At 50.5% G+C, this 14,271-nt stretch overlaps 1 protein-coding gene across 11 annotated transcripts in view; it reads left to right on the top strand.

Moving 5' to 3' along the window:
- Positions 1-14,271, top strand: part of UBAP2 (ubiquitin associated protein 2) — a 1,758,279-nt gene that overhangs the window by 1,312,697 nt on the left and 431,311 nt on the right. For 8 of the 11 annotated variants that reach the window (XM_069626852.1, XM_069626853.1, XM_069626850.1 and 5 more), the window contains 2 exons: positions 5,074-5,152; positions 5,344-5,379. In XM_069626852.1, coding sequence (XP_069482953.1) covers positions 5,074-5,152; positions 5,344-5,379 — 115 coding nt within the window. The remainder of the gene's footprint in view (positions 1-5,073; positions 5,153-5,343; positions 5,380-14,271) is intronic. The other 3 variants (XM_069626855.1, XM_069626858.1, XM_069626860.1) reach the window with 1 other exon arrangement.

Consider the following 14,271-nt stretch of genomic DNA (forward strand, 5'->3'; position numbering starts at 1 on the left):
ACCTACATGGCCCTTAAGGGCCTCTCCATCCCTCCAAAGACCCACTTGGAGTCAGACTTGGCGCTTGTGGCACCATACTCACTCACTCCCATAGGATAACATTGGGGATTGGACTTGTAGTGCATTGATGGGGACAAAATGGATGCCCCCACATATTTCGATTCCCGGAACTGCATGTGCGGTCTATTCTTTTGGGTGTGGTTCAGCCCAGAGACACCTGGGATACCCAGAGACTATTTAAGCCACGCCCAGGCTGAGAAACATGCTTTGTTTTCTTCACCTGCAGTGTGACACTCACCGTGTTCGGATCGGTCTCCAGTAGGCCTGCAGCTTTCTTCTGCGCTCAGCTCCTGCAAGAACAAGAACACCGTTAGGAACAGCCTTACCTTGCGGCACTTCTGCCCATCATTCATCGCTCCTTCTGTTCTGCGGGCATCTTCGGCGGTGTCATTCCCATCCCGGCACGCCGCTTCCTAAGGAAAAGGGAAAAGAACAGAAAAAAGGCATTAGTAAGCATTCAGCAAATCTTCGCTTATTTTTAAAGACTGTACGAGCTTCAACGCTTACCTGAATACCAGCCGCTCTGGGGGAACTCTGGAACTTCTCATCCATGTGCAAGAGGGAAAATACACTCCAGGTTAGCGTCGAAACATCTAGAGGCGCCGCATACCGCGCTTACTCACCGCGTTTCTTCTTCATAACCGGCATCCACGCTGAAAACGTCGCGGCACCTAAAAGACGCAGAAAAATAACTCAGTTCAATACAAATACAAAAGGGTCGCATCGCGCTCTCACTCACCTTCAGCGCTACTCATCTCAGCAGCACGTCGCCATCCCCGGACGCTGGCCATCATCTAAAGAAGGAAAGGAACGAAGTTCGAGAACTGTTCAAAAGACTCATACTTACCTGTCGGACTCCTGCCAGTGAAGTAACTAGGTAGCAACAAGCCTGCATCAATCAAGACGCCCCTGGGCTGAAAGCAGGACAGAGGGAACACTTTCCACGAAAACAAGGTGAGCTGTGGATCAAAGGGAAGGGTTGGACCCCGGGGAAGAAGGGGTTCAAGCACACAGAGACAATAGGGAGTTAAACTCTACCAATCCTGTGTTTCAGGCCCAGTCTCCAGTCGAGTAGACTCCAGGGAAGGGTTTGAGGTCGTAAGTGGTCAGAACGGGCTGAGTGACGTCCCCTTGCATACCAGGTGAGCGTTACACTGACAGAACTGGGTTTCTTGGTGAACTATGCAAAGTCTTGCTTGGTGCCATTGCAAGACGCACTGTTTCTGGGGTCTCGACTCGACAGTGTCATGCCTGGCGTCTCCGTCGGAGACGATTGCGGCCATCATGGGCAAGGTTCAACGGTTGTGGAGCCTGAAGATCGCATGGGTGAGGTCCATCAAGTCGCTTCTCTGGATACTATCGTCATGGATCTACTTCATTCGGCTGTGCAGGCTGCGGATGCGGCCACTGCAGGAGTTCCTCGACACCCGTTGGATCCAGGTATCGGGAAGCTTCGAGGACGAGATCCCTCTCGACAAGGATTTCCGTCGAGTGATATGGTGGTGGGGAGTCTGCGCACATCTGTCGGCAGGTGCAGACTTCCAGACCCCACCTCATCAGGAGACGGTCATGACGGAGGGATGCCTGGGGGGATGGGGCGCGCACAGCAGAAGTCTCCACGCAGGAGGCATGTGGCTACCGGAGGAGAAGTGGTTGCATATCAACGTACTGGAGATAGGGGCAGTGTTTTTGGCCCTCAAGTCGTTCCTTCCCAGACAACACCACGATGATCTACATCCGGAAGCAGGGGGGCACCAGATCCCCCAGCGCACACCAGAGAAGCGCAGGACCTATTGCACTGGGCCGTTGCCCAGGGGATGTTCCTCGTCCCGTTTCATCTGGCAGGAGAGAACATCACTGATTCCCTCAGCAGAGAGCTACGCTCGTGCCACGAGTGGGAGCTTCGGCAGGACCAAGTGGATATTCTGTTACGACAATGGGGCAATCTCCATAATCGATCTGTTTGCGACTGTCACGAACACCAAGTACCGGAGGTTCGCCAGCAGGTTTCCCCAGCTGGAGAGCATGGGGGACGGGGTCTCATTCCCCTGCGACGGCCTGTTTCTCTATGCGTTTCCCCCAATGCCGTTGCTTCTGCGATTCATCAATCAACTCAGATGGTCCCAGTGCAGGATGATCCTCATCTCATCGCCGTGGCCGAGACTGATATGGAACCTGGACCTTCTGGACTTGTCAGTGTCCCCTCCAGTCAAGCTGCAGGTGGTCGCAGATCTTCTCGCCAGAGAAGGGCCGCGATCCTACATCACGACCCAAGGTCGCTGGACTTGCATGCCTGGCTCCTGCAGTGCTAGAGTTTGGAGGGTATGCGATCCCGGCGAACGGCAAGGAGGTACTGGCCAAGGCCAGGGCTTAGAGTACACTGAAATGCTACGGATATAAATGGAAGAAGTTCACCGTCTGGTGCCATGCACAGAAGATAGACCCATTATGGATCCTCAGGTGCTGCTGTATTTGCCGTCGCTGGCCAAAGCAGGACTGGCGCATGCTTCCATCAAGATTCATCTGGCGATGACCTCCCACTGCACCAGAACTCTGGGGCGGTAGTCTGTGGTCACACCACCTGGTAAAGGAATTCATCAAAGGACTTTTCTGTTCTTTCCTGCCGGTGAAGGCCCCGGGGTGGGAGCTCAGTGTGGTACTGACTAGGCTCATGGGTCCACCGTTCGAGCCTATGCATTCGGCGCAACTGAAATTCTTATCGTGGAAGACTGCGTTTCTTGTGGCCATCACCTCCACACGACGAGTGGAAGAGATGCAGGCCCTCTCTTGTAAACCTCCGTACCTAACATTTCAGGAGGGGCTTAGGTAGAGGGCAGTCATTGGCTGGGGGCAGTATGACCCAGAGACCAGTGATTGGTTGTTAGGAGAAAGACAGGTCAGAAGTGAAACTGATTTTTTCTTTACCATGTTTTGCGAGCCTGACGACTTGGAATATTCATGAGCATGTGAATCCATGGCAGACCCATGCTGGAGAACAATGGTTACAGATAAGTAACTTGTTCCTTCTTAAAGTTCTTAGGATTCCTTCGCCCAGTGGTCGACTCTGCCTTCCAAGCCAAAAAGCCTTGCCTTTTATGCAAGTTTCTCCCATTCATTCCAGCCCAGCTGTCAGTCGCCCAGCAGGGTGGCTGTGCTTGCCGGACAGCCAGCCGGCCAATCACCTAGGAGTGCATTCCTATCTCCTAGGAGACTAAGCACAGGGAGTTTCGGGCACCTCCCTTGCTTCCTGCCCCCGCCAGACAACCTGGAGTTAGAGGCGGGCTTCACTCGTGAATCCTGCCAAAGGCAAAAGAAACAAAGGGACGAAACCTGGTTTGGCGTGCAGAGTAAATCTCAAGAAGTACCTTTCCACAAAGAAATGGCGAAAAAAGGCTGGGCCATTTTGACAAAAATGGCACCCTTTGGTGATTTACTGCAGCTACGAAAGCAGCCAGCGGTAAAAGCACACCACGGTAGTTAAAAGTAAACCACTGCCACCAGCCATTCTTCGAGGAAAGTGTAACATAAAAATGTTACATGAGAAGCTGGACAAAGGGGATACTAAGTAACCCCTCCAGCACCCTGTTTTTTAAGATGGTGTGTGCTGGGTCTAGAAAGGTAAAATGGTAAGTAAAGTCAATTTCACTTTACTGCTCCTAGAAACAGTAGTTTATACAAGAGAAGGTATTTAAACCTCGGGGAAATCTGGAAGATTTCACTGTGCCACTGCACTGAAGGTGCTGTGTGACACAATGTGAAAGATGCCTATGGAGTTTGTCAGACTCCACAATCAAAACAGTGTAAAAATCATACCTAAAATACACGAGCGAGTGGGAAAATAGGTCTCTCTCTCCAGGTTAAAAATGAAAGTCCTCAAAATCTAGCAAAGTTGCTGGGGGTCTCTAAGATAGAGGAATTGGCACATTTCTGAGATTTCTTGCTAACAGCTGGATATGGAGATATCATAAGATGAGGAATATGTGGGAGGAACATCCAGTCAAAAGAACGCTACCATGGGTAAATAACTTTTACTTCTGAATGACTTAAAGAATGTGGATATGGAACCTCGTACGTAGGGATCTTCCATACGTCCTAGCTTTCAACTCCCTAATGGGGGTTTGGGGAATAATTACAATAGATCTATTTGTAGGTGGAGGATGAGTGTAACAATATGCCATTAAGGCAGGGGGGACTTAGGAAACCTCCCTGAAGGGAAAAGGGGAGTATGTGTTTTCCTCTGACAATGTCATGTCATTCTCCCGAGGTGTACCCCCACGATGGCCGCCACCAGGATCCAGATCATGTAGCGGCTGCTGTCCCCTGGCCAAATGGGAGAGGGTTTCCTCTGGAAAAGAAGTGAGGACATTGTTGGATTCATCCCAATAGAAAGAACATTACTGCCAAGAAATGTTTGCTTCTTGTGATTTAAGGCTGTTCACTGTGGGGCTCTTAAGGCTTTCCTATTGGGCAGTACATTTTTGCAGACTGTTTTCACTGTGGTAATGCCACTTGGAAAACATGCACTTGCATAACCTTTATAATTTGGCTTCACTTTGTAGTAGCCTAATTTGGCAATTAGGCACTGTATGGCTAAGGGACTAGACTAGTTTGAATCCAAACAGTTTTACATGAGATTACTTTACAGCAGATCATATTATGGCGATTCATCCGAAAATGTCCAATCTTCAGGAGGCCTTCGGAGAAAAGAATGAAGTCAATCTGCAAACTTGATATAATAACTTTTTAATTTGCATGGATACTATCTGTAACCTTTTTTGTGGGATACTTGGATGACCATTACTTTAGTGTTACTGGGACACATTGTGTATGAGTTGTGAGAAAGAATGGGATTCCTGTACAAAAGCATAATTAAAAGCTGGGATCTGTAGGTTCTTCATTGTTCTCTTCACAATAATCTACCCTCCTTTTGTCACAGAAACAAACCTAGGTTTGTATTAATCATTCCTGCTCGAAGTATGCTTTTGAGAAACCTTTTGCTTTTTTTACTTTCAGGATTACTACGGCATTACTTTCCCTGCCCCTGCTGCCTTAACAGGAAGGGATGGAGGTCTTGCTAATAACCCATACTCTGGTAAGCCTCCTGTTTAAGACAATCTAATTCTGATTTAATTACATAAATTAGATGTCTGAACTATTTTAATAGCAACTGACTGTCGGTACATTTTTTAAATGAAAGTCAACTGAATGCTTTCCCTTTCTATCTGATTTGATCACAACTGGGTGATGGCCTGCTAAACGATTGTTCCTTCCAACTATTCATAGGGTCCCACCATTTTGAATTCTACCAGACGACGGGAGGTAACCTTGTTAAAACCTATTTTTACAGGTTTCAGTCACTATCAACTGTTGGGAATCCAGTGCCTACTAGTGGTGGTTGCTGTCCTGATGTTTTCTCGCTACCTTTGCACATACTTTGCCACTTGCACATTTCTGAGCATCCATGCTATTTTACAGACACTTCATGTTCTGGGGTATTATTCATGGACTATTTTTTTCACATTAGACAAATCTGGCACAGGCTCCTTAGTTTGGGGTCACTCAATGGACACTGCATGATATGATTGTCACAATGGTTGGCTTGAATGCATATGTCTTATTCATTAAATCCAGCGCATCCTATCCAAATAACATGCCGGTTGTTGTACAAAAAGTATAAACTAAAACTTTATAAGGAGGGTTTTTCAAAGTCACTAGGGTTAGCAAGTTTTTTCCCTACCCGAGCTAAACCACTCCTATGTTGCACATACCAAGCAGTGAGTCTGAACTAAGGAGGAAGCGCTACTGTTGTGTGGTAGCGTTAAGACTTAGCAGAAAGAGTAAGTAAAAAAAATTTATTACAGTACTATCTCAGCCGCTATTGCGGAGAATTCTAATTTCGAATGGATTGTGTACTCCCACGTATTCCTTCTTATTTCCAATATCCAGCTTTGCTATGTCGTAAAAGACATTTCAGCAGAGGTGGCTGCGCGTCACCGAAGGTATTTAATGCACGCGCAGCGTCCGTTGTCTTCATTTCATTTTTTCTGCGCGAACCCCTCAGGATACGGTAAGCTTTGGTTCTTTGTGAAAAATCTTCAAAAAAAGGCGTTGTCATCGGCATCTTCTAATCCGAAGTAGAGTTTCAAAAAATGCTGTGGCTGCGGGTCGAAGATGTCTGTTACGGAACCCCACAGAATGTTTGTGGTGTCTGGGATCTGCTCATTCTTCATCCGAGTGTGACTGCCTGTCCATGACGTTAAAAGCCCTGAGAGTGTGTTGGGGAGAATTCTCAGAAATATGCCACTTCACTCTACCTTAGAGACCCCCAGCAACTTTGCTGGAATTTGGGGACATGATTTATTTTAACCTGGAGAGAGAGTGAGACCCTTTTTCCCCCCTCTCATATATTTTAATGTGGTTTCTGAACTCTGTTTCTTTTGATTGTAGAGTCTGTTAAACTCCATAGGCATCATCTTTTACATTGTGGCACACAGCACCTTTTAGTGCAGTGACACAGGGAAGTCTCTTAGATTGCCCCAAGGTTTAAATACCTTCTCTGGTATAAACTACTGTTTTCCAGAGCAGTAAAGTGAAATTGACTTTACTTACTTTTGTAACTTTCTAGACCCGGCACACACTATATTACAATAGGATGCTGGAGGGTTTACCTAGTATCCCCACATTTTTATGTTACACTTTCCTCACTGAATGGCTGGTGGCAGTAGTTTCGTTTTTGCTACCGTGGTGTGCATTTGCTGCGTTCGAAATGCTTTTGTAGAAATGGCCAGGTCTTCTTTTTTAGCCATTTCTTTGTGGAAAGGTCCTTGAGATTTACTCTGCGTGCCAGACAAGGTTTGGTCCCTTTGTTCGTTTTGTCTTTGGCGGAATTAACAAGTGAAGCACGCCTCTGGCACCAGGGTGTCTGAGGTAGACAGGAAGTGAGGGAGGTCCCCGAAACACCTTGTGTATGTCTCCTAGGAGACCCAAATGCACTCTGTGATGATTCGCCGGCTGACTGTTCAGCAAGGACAGCCACCTTGCTGGGTGACTGACAGCTCAGCTGGAGTGAAAGGGAGAGAACTATATAAAAGGCGGGTCTTTTGGCTTGGAAGGCAGTCGACCACTGGACAAATGAACCGAAGAACTACTTGAAGAGGACGCCTGCTGCAACTCCTGGACCGTTGGTTAGCCTGGTGAAGCCCTGCTGCAGTGCCGAAACGCCAAGTTCGCATCGACCGAGAAGCCCCTGCAGGGACGACTTCTCCCCTGGATTTGGTGGGACTAATCTACTCCAGAGTACGCCACCTGGACATCCATCTCGGAGCTGGTTGAATTTCTAGAGTTGCTGCTGGAAAACCAGGGAGAGGAACACCAGTTTGTGTTCTTTGCTTTTAAGCTGGCCAAGAGCTCCAGGAAGATCCTCCGGACTCCCAGGAAGCAGGACTGACCGAGACTGAGCCCCCTCAACAGTGCGGCGACGCCAGAAGCATGGAAAGTCCATCTTGACAGCCAAGAACTGTGGTGTTATTTGCGGTAGATGCGAGGAGCAGAAAGACTGAACAGCCACTGAAAGTGAAGTTTGCCGGTTGCAAGTTTTGAAAGTCCCAGTGCAGGAGTCCCCTGACGTCCTCCCTCTTGTCCCTGCGACTGAGGCCCAGGAACAGAGATCTGCAGAGCTGCACAGAAACAGGAGTCATCTGCTGCATCTTTTCTTCATTTTAAAGGTACTGTACAACGTCAAAGAGAACTTAACTCTTGCTGTAGAGTTGCTTGCATCTTCTACTACTCTCAAGTCCAACCTCTTGTGGACCTACATCAATTCATCTTTTTCTTCAAAGACTTCTGAACCATTGTGCAAAGACTTTTTTACTTACCTTCAAAGAAGTGCTTCAGCCCATATAGACTCTTGCCTATTGACTTTGACTTAGCCTGTTTTAACTGAATGACTCTTATTGGGGGATCTGAAAGTATTTGCCTGCTTAAGAAATATTTGTGGTATCTTGTTTGCTGTAATAATCTTTCCTTTTTGCTTGCTCTTAACTCATTCTGAATGACAACAGTAATACATTAATGTCAACAGCACCCTAGCAATGGAAGTCACCTGTGGGTGTAGGTCTCTGATGTATGCCATCCCAAATGGGTATTTACTGATTCTGAATTTAAGAGAATGCATAATTTTGAAGTATATTTGTGTGGTGTTTTATAGATCTCCCTTCTGAAGAAGGCTTACATTAATTGACTGGTAAATAAATTGATAATTGTTTTATCATTTAACGTTGTGTGTAAGTGTCTACTTGAATACTTGTCACTGTGAACCTCTGTGGAACTCCCCTACAGCTCACATTGACCCCTCTTGAGATAAGCCTGGCTACTCGTCCACACGAACAACTTGTGTAGTACAGACCTGTACCAAAGGTTTGGTTACTACTGCCAGGAGGTCAGGGTTGTTGTAGTGCAGGGTTGTTGTAGTGCACCCTAAGGGTACTGCATACAATCTTGCCTAACAGAGCGCAGAGGGAAACTTGCAGCAGTTATGACCCTCAAGTCCCCATCAACTCCATCGAAAAGACAAACTTCGTACAAGCGGAGAACTGTCTCACCTCGCCGTAAAAAAAGTAAGAGATCCCTATCACAAAGTACTTCCCACCATTGGTCATCGTCAAGACATTTGAAGAAACGATGCCATAGGTCGGCATCTTCGTCTTCAAGTTCCTCTCTAGAACGGGTCATATGTCCAACAAAAACGGCCTCTCCAGCTGAGTCTTTCCTCGATTTATGAGGACGCAGAGTCATCATCGGATGAATTGTGACCCTTTGACCTCCAATATGGTACGCCATCAACCCCCGAAGCCCTAATTTCTGAAGTCTAGAAAAAAAGACCTTCAAGAGTGCCGCATGATGCCATCTGATCATGCAGAAGTAACTCATAGGAGGTTGATGTCGAGAGTAGGTAAGTACATGGTTTAGACTAGACCAAGCCCAGTTTTCGAGCAAGATGATACTTTACAGGGGACCCCCGGAAGACCCAAGAGACCCCAGCTTTTTTTTGCTGGACTTTAGGACTTTTAGTTTCCAACCTGGAGAGAGAGACCTTTTTTCCCCACTCGCTGGTGAATTTTTCTGTGATTTGGACTGTTTCTTTTCACCTTCGAGCCTGACAAACTCCATAGGCATTATCTTTTACATTGTCACACTGCCCCTTCAGTGCAGTGGCACAAGGAAGTCTCTTAATTTCCCAAATGTTTAAATATCTTCTCCAAGAGCAGTGAAGTAAATTGACTTTCTCCAGCATGGGGTCTGGCATGGATTCACATGCTCATGAATATTTCCCGTCAGGCTGGGAATCCTCAGTAAAGAAAAATCAGTTTAATTTCTTAACTATCTTTCTCCTAACAACCAGTCACTGAGCTCTGGGTCATACTGCCCCAAGCCAATGACTGCCCTCTACCTAAGCCCCTCCTCTGCCAGCCATCTTCAGATTTTTACCGCACGTTCAAGTGTTGGTAGTCCTAGTGTTTAGCTCTTAAGCTTTTCGCGTTTTTTGCTTTTTGGAAGAGTATTACTCTATTTTTCAGTCAATCGAGCCTTGTGCTCCTTTGATCAACCTTGGGACACGAGGGGTTGTCGCTCATGAAAAACCCTTCCACGGCCCTGACGAAGAGTGATCGCCTCGAGGTAGTGCAGGGTGCCGGACTGCGCGCCCAAGTGCTTACGGACCCAGCGTTCACCGAATTCTGTAATGTCTGTGGCGGCCAGCAAGAAGCCCTCGGGTGGTTAGGCCTTGGTGGCTGCCACCCCACCGAACAGTAAGGGCAAGAAGTTAGTGTCATGATGCCTACCCTCGGAGCACCAGGCCAGGCCCAGCACCCCCTGGAGCAGGCATCATACCCCCGGGTAAAAGCCCAGCGGCCCCTTATAGGGGCTCTTTGGACTCTGTCCTGGCGCTTTTGGCGCCAGGCTCATGTTGGACATCAGTCCTGGCGCCATAGGCGCCAAGCTCATAAAGGAAAGTGTTTGGTGCACTTACCTGATGCAGACCATGCTGCATATTCATCTGATGCAGACCATGCTGCATGAAGACCCAAGCCAAATGAGGCTTCGGAGGGACTATTTTACTCAAGGGACTATTTTGTTACTTGGGTGGGGCTGTGGAAGAATACCTACCTAGGACTTCTTCCAAGGCTATTTAAGCCACGCCCCGACAGCCACACGTGCTTCGCATTGTTCTGCATCCCAGCAGCTGAACGCTCACCGTGTCTGCTCCTGCACCTGGACTCCAGCCACACCCGCCTCGAACCTGGAACACCTGTAAGGAAAGAAGAGAAGAGAAAGGTGAAAACCAAGAACTTATTCAAACTTCTTACCTGCATCCGGAATCTTCACGCCAGCATTCTTGAAGAAAGACTTCCATTTAAAAGCATCGCGTTGCTCGCTGCAGCGCCGCGCTTTACTCACCTGTCCTCGAGACATCTCCCGGCTCCATCGCGGCTGTCAGCACCGGTCGCCACATCTCTGCACCTAGGGGAGAGAAGAAGAGACAAAAGGTGAGCAGAGGGAACACAGGAGGAAAGTCGAATTTTCAGCCATAATACTTACCGGCTTTTCTTGGTGAACCATTTCGGCGCCGCTTCGTTAGCGTTCCCCTATGGGGAAAGGACAAAAGACATTACTGGGAAATTATAAAGTCATTTAGAGGGGTCGCCCTCATCACTAACTCACCTGATTTTACCATCGGCAATTTAACCCCTCAACGCATCGCCTTCATTCTGCACCTGAAATAAAGGACAGATCACAGGTTAGGAAGACAACATAAAAAGAGGCTCACACTTGAACTTTTGAATATTCATACTTACGGCGTATTGCTCAGAAAAGTCAAGTGGATTTTGCCAGCGCCATTCTGAAAACCAGTGAAGTAACTGGACGAACACGTGCCCCTGCACCAGAAGCAGGATGGAGAGTTCATCCTTCAAACCATAAGGTGAGCTTAAACCGGGGGTTTTGGAGGAAGTCGGAGAAGAACGAAGCGGGAAAGGGGGGAGCAAGCACACTATTATGCAGACAGTTAATCCCCTTTCTCCAGCATGGGGTCTGGCATGGATTCACATGCTCATGAATATTCCCCGTCGTCAGGCTGGGAATCCTCGGTAAAGAAAAAACCAGTATCAGTTTCGTTTCTGATCTGTCTTTCGTAGTAATAACCAATCACTGGTCTCTGCGTCATACTGACCACAGCCAATGACTGCCCTCTACCTAAGCACCGCCTCTGGCAGCCATCTTCAGATTTTTACCGCACGTTCATGTGTTGGGATCCTCGTGCTATTGCTCTCGAGCTTTAGTGCTATTTTTCGCGCTTTTTTCACAAAAAACTTCGATTCTTTCGGTCAAAAGAGCCTCAAGCTCCACCGATCCTACATCCGATCAACGGGGACCCGTGTCGGATTCATCTGTGCCCCTCAAGGGTGAAGATTTCGTCGAGCTACACTTCGGAGGAATCCAGAAGCTTCTCAGGCCCGGTCTCGGAGATGGCCCAGGAGAAGGGAAGCTCGACGCCCGGAAAGCTGTTCAGGGTCTGCCCTGGATGCCAGCTGCAGAACGTCTTCAAGGAGGACGAACACTCTGAGGACAAGACGCACGTGGAGAAGGACTGTGCGTTTTGCGGCAACATGTCAGAACGGACCATGAAGGACCGCCATCAACGTCTCGCCAACTGGCTGGAGGGTAAGAGCCCGTCTGGCGAGAAGAAGAAGAAATCCGAGAGGTCCTTCTAAGACCTTTGAGGGCGCCCCGGCGACGGGGGCCCAACATAAGGCCAAGCACCGCGAGTCCGCTGGCACCAGGAGCGCCGAACGGTCGGGCTCTACGGGCGCCAGGCAGGGCGCACCCTCCCCGGCACCATCAACCACGAGCCAACGCTCTGGGTCGGGTAAGAGGAAGGCCGAGCACCCGGCGAAGCTCCTGGAGAGGCCCCGGTCGAGCTCTAAGGCAGAGGAGGAGCGTGGCAGTGCCCCCTCCCTCAAGGATAAGGCGGTGAGCGCACCTAAGGTGGTGAAGGCCTTGATCCATCCGACCAAGCCCTCTATCGAAACGGTCGCGGCGGCCCTGGCTCAGCCTGTGGTGGCTGCACCAGTGGTGGCGACCTCAGGGCCCAGAATCTCCCTGCCTCCTCGGAGGGAGTCTTCCTTTGTGCCCATCGATAGGACCCCCGTGAAACCCTCCGTGGGGAAGAAGGGGGGGGCAGGGCGTCGTCGTAGAGTCGGCCTCAACCTCAGAAGAGGAGCTGATCGAGGTCTTAAGCCACGGCCTAGGCGTGGAAGAAAAACAGCCCGTCGGAATGGACCCCGACGCAGGTGACGACGACGACATCGTCGAGGATACCGACGGGGCCCCTGCTCGCCCGTCGGATTCCCCTCTGCCAGCGCCGCAAGACAACTCGGCGGCCATTTTGTTGGCCATACAGTCCTTATGCTCCGAGATAAGGACGAGGCTACCGTTACCGACGGAGGAACCTCTCCCGTCGGGGGATCCAGAACCGGGACCTTCTGGTGTTCCCCCTACCAAGAAAAGAAGGATCCATCCACCACCTCCTTTTCAACCGTCGCGCCCCGTCCAGCCCTCCTCCCCGTCCACCCGAGGGGATGATACGGGGACTGACACGGCAGCGACGGGTACGGACGACGAGGCATACGACGAGGATTTTCCGTCGTCGCCTCCCACCAGGGCCTCTCCGCCCGACGAGATCGGATCTTTCCACTCCATGATCTCCAGGGCTTCCGAGCTTTTCCAACTCTGCCCTGAGGAGAAGAAAAAGGAAGGCTTCCTTTATCAGCGGCGCGAGGCCAAGAGGAAGACGGTCCTCGCAGTGCCTCTGTTGGACGACATTTGGGATGAGGGCCTTTCCCTCCTCAAGAACCCTTCCACGACGCCAGCTAGAAGAGACCGGTACAAGAAAAAGTACCGGGTCCCGGACACAGCCCCCCTATGCCTCCGGGCGCAGCCTACCCCGGACTCCGTCGTCTCCGCGGCAGCCAGGAAGAAAGCGGGGGGGGGGTGCGGCCTCCACATCGACTTCCCCGCCGGACGGCGAGGGAAAGAAATTGGATACTATGGGACGTAGAGTCATCTCGTCGGCAGCGACGACGATTAAAGCGGCCAACGCCTTGGCTATCGTGGCCCGCTACGACAGGGAGCTCTGGTACAAGATAGCTCCCCTGCTGGATTTTCTGCCGGACGACAAGAGGGCGGAGGCCCTTGAGATCCTGCAGGAAGGTGAGGTGGCCTCGGACCACGCCATCACCGTGGCGACGGACATCGCCGACACTGGGTTCCGCCAGCTGGGCAACGGCGTTTGCCTTCGACGTCGTGGATGGCTCAAAGCTACGGACTTCCGGCAGGATGTCCAGACCAGAGTCCTGGACATGCCCTTCGACGGGAACAACCTGTTTGGGAAGACAGTGGACGATTCCCTTCAGGCCATCAAGGCGGATACTGAGACGGCCCGGGCCCTTGGAGTCCTGCAACGACGGACGCCCTTTCGGAGCGGCGGAGGCAAGGGCGCCTCCAAAGGTTCCGGCGGCGGTTTCGCTTCCTACCGTCAAGCGGCCCGCTCGTCGTCGCAAGAGGCCTACAGAGGACGAGGCAAGTCTAGCGGACCCCGCCGTCGTCGCCAAGGAGGTCAAGGCGGCAAGGCCGCGTCCAAGCAGGATTGAACCGGCCGTGGGGTCTGGCCCCCACCGAAGCACCCCGGTGGGAGGCCGGCTGGCGGGCTTCGTCAGCGTGTGGGAGTCCATCTCCACCGACCGTTGGGTGCTGGACGCCCTGGCCCGGGGCCACGCGCTCGAGTTTCAAAGAAGGTGCCCGCGCGTCCCCCCCGTGGCCAGGAAAGAACTTCACGTCCCTCAACTTCTCCTGGAGGTAAAGGCGATGCTCAGAAAGGGCGCCATCGAACTCGTCCCAAAGAGGCTTCGGGGCTCCGGAGTCTACTCGAGATACTTCCTCGTGAAGAAGAAGACGGGAGGATGGCGCCCCATCCTAGACCTGCGTCGTCTGAACAAGTTCATCAAGGCGCAGAAGTTCCGGATGGTCACCCTCCAGCACGTCCTGGGTCAGCTGGAGGAAGGAGACTTCCTATCGTCGTTGGATTTGGAGGATGCCTACTTCCACATTCCCATCCTAAAGGGGCACCGCAAATTCCTCAGATTCGTGGTCCAAGGG

Source organism: Ambystoma mexicanum, chromosome 6p, assembly GCF_040938575.1.
Source record: "Ambystoma mexicanum isolate Mex_15411 chromosome 6p, UKY_AmexF1_1, whole genome shotgun sequence".
NCBI lineage: Eukaryota > Metazoa > Chordata > Amphibia > Caudata > Ambystomatidae > Ambystoma > Ambystoma mexicanum.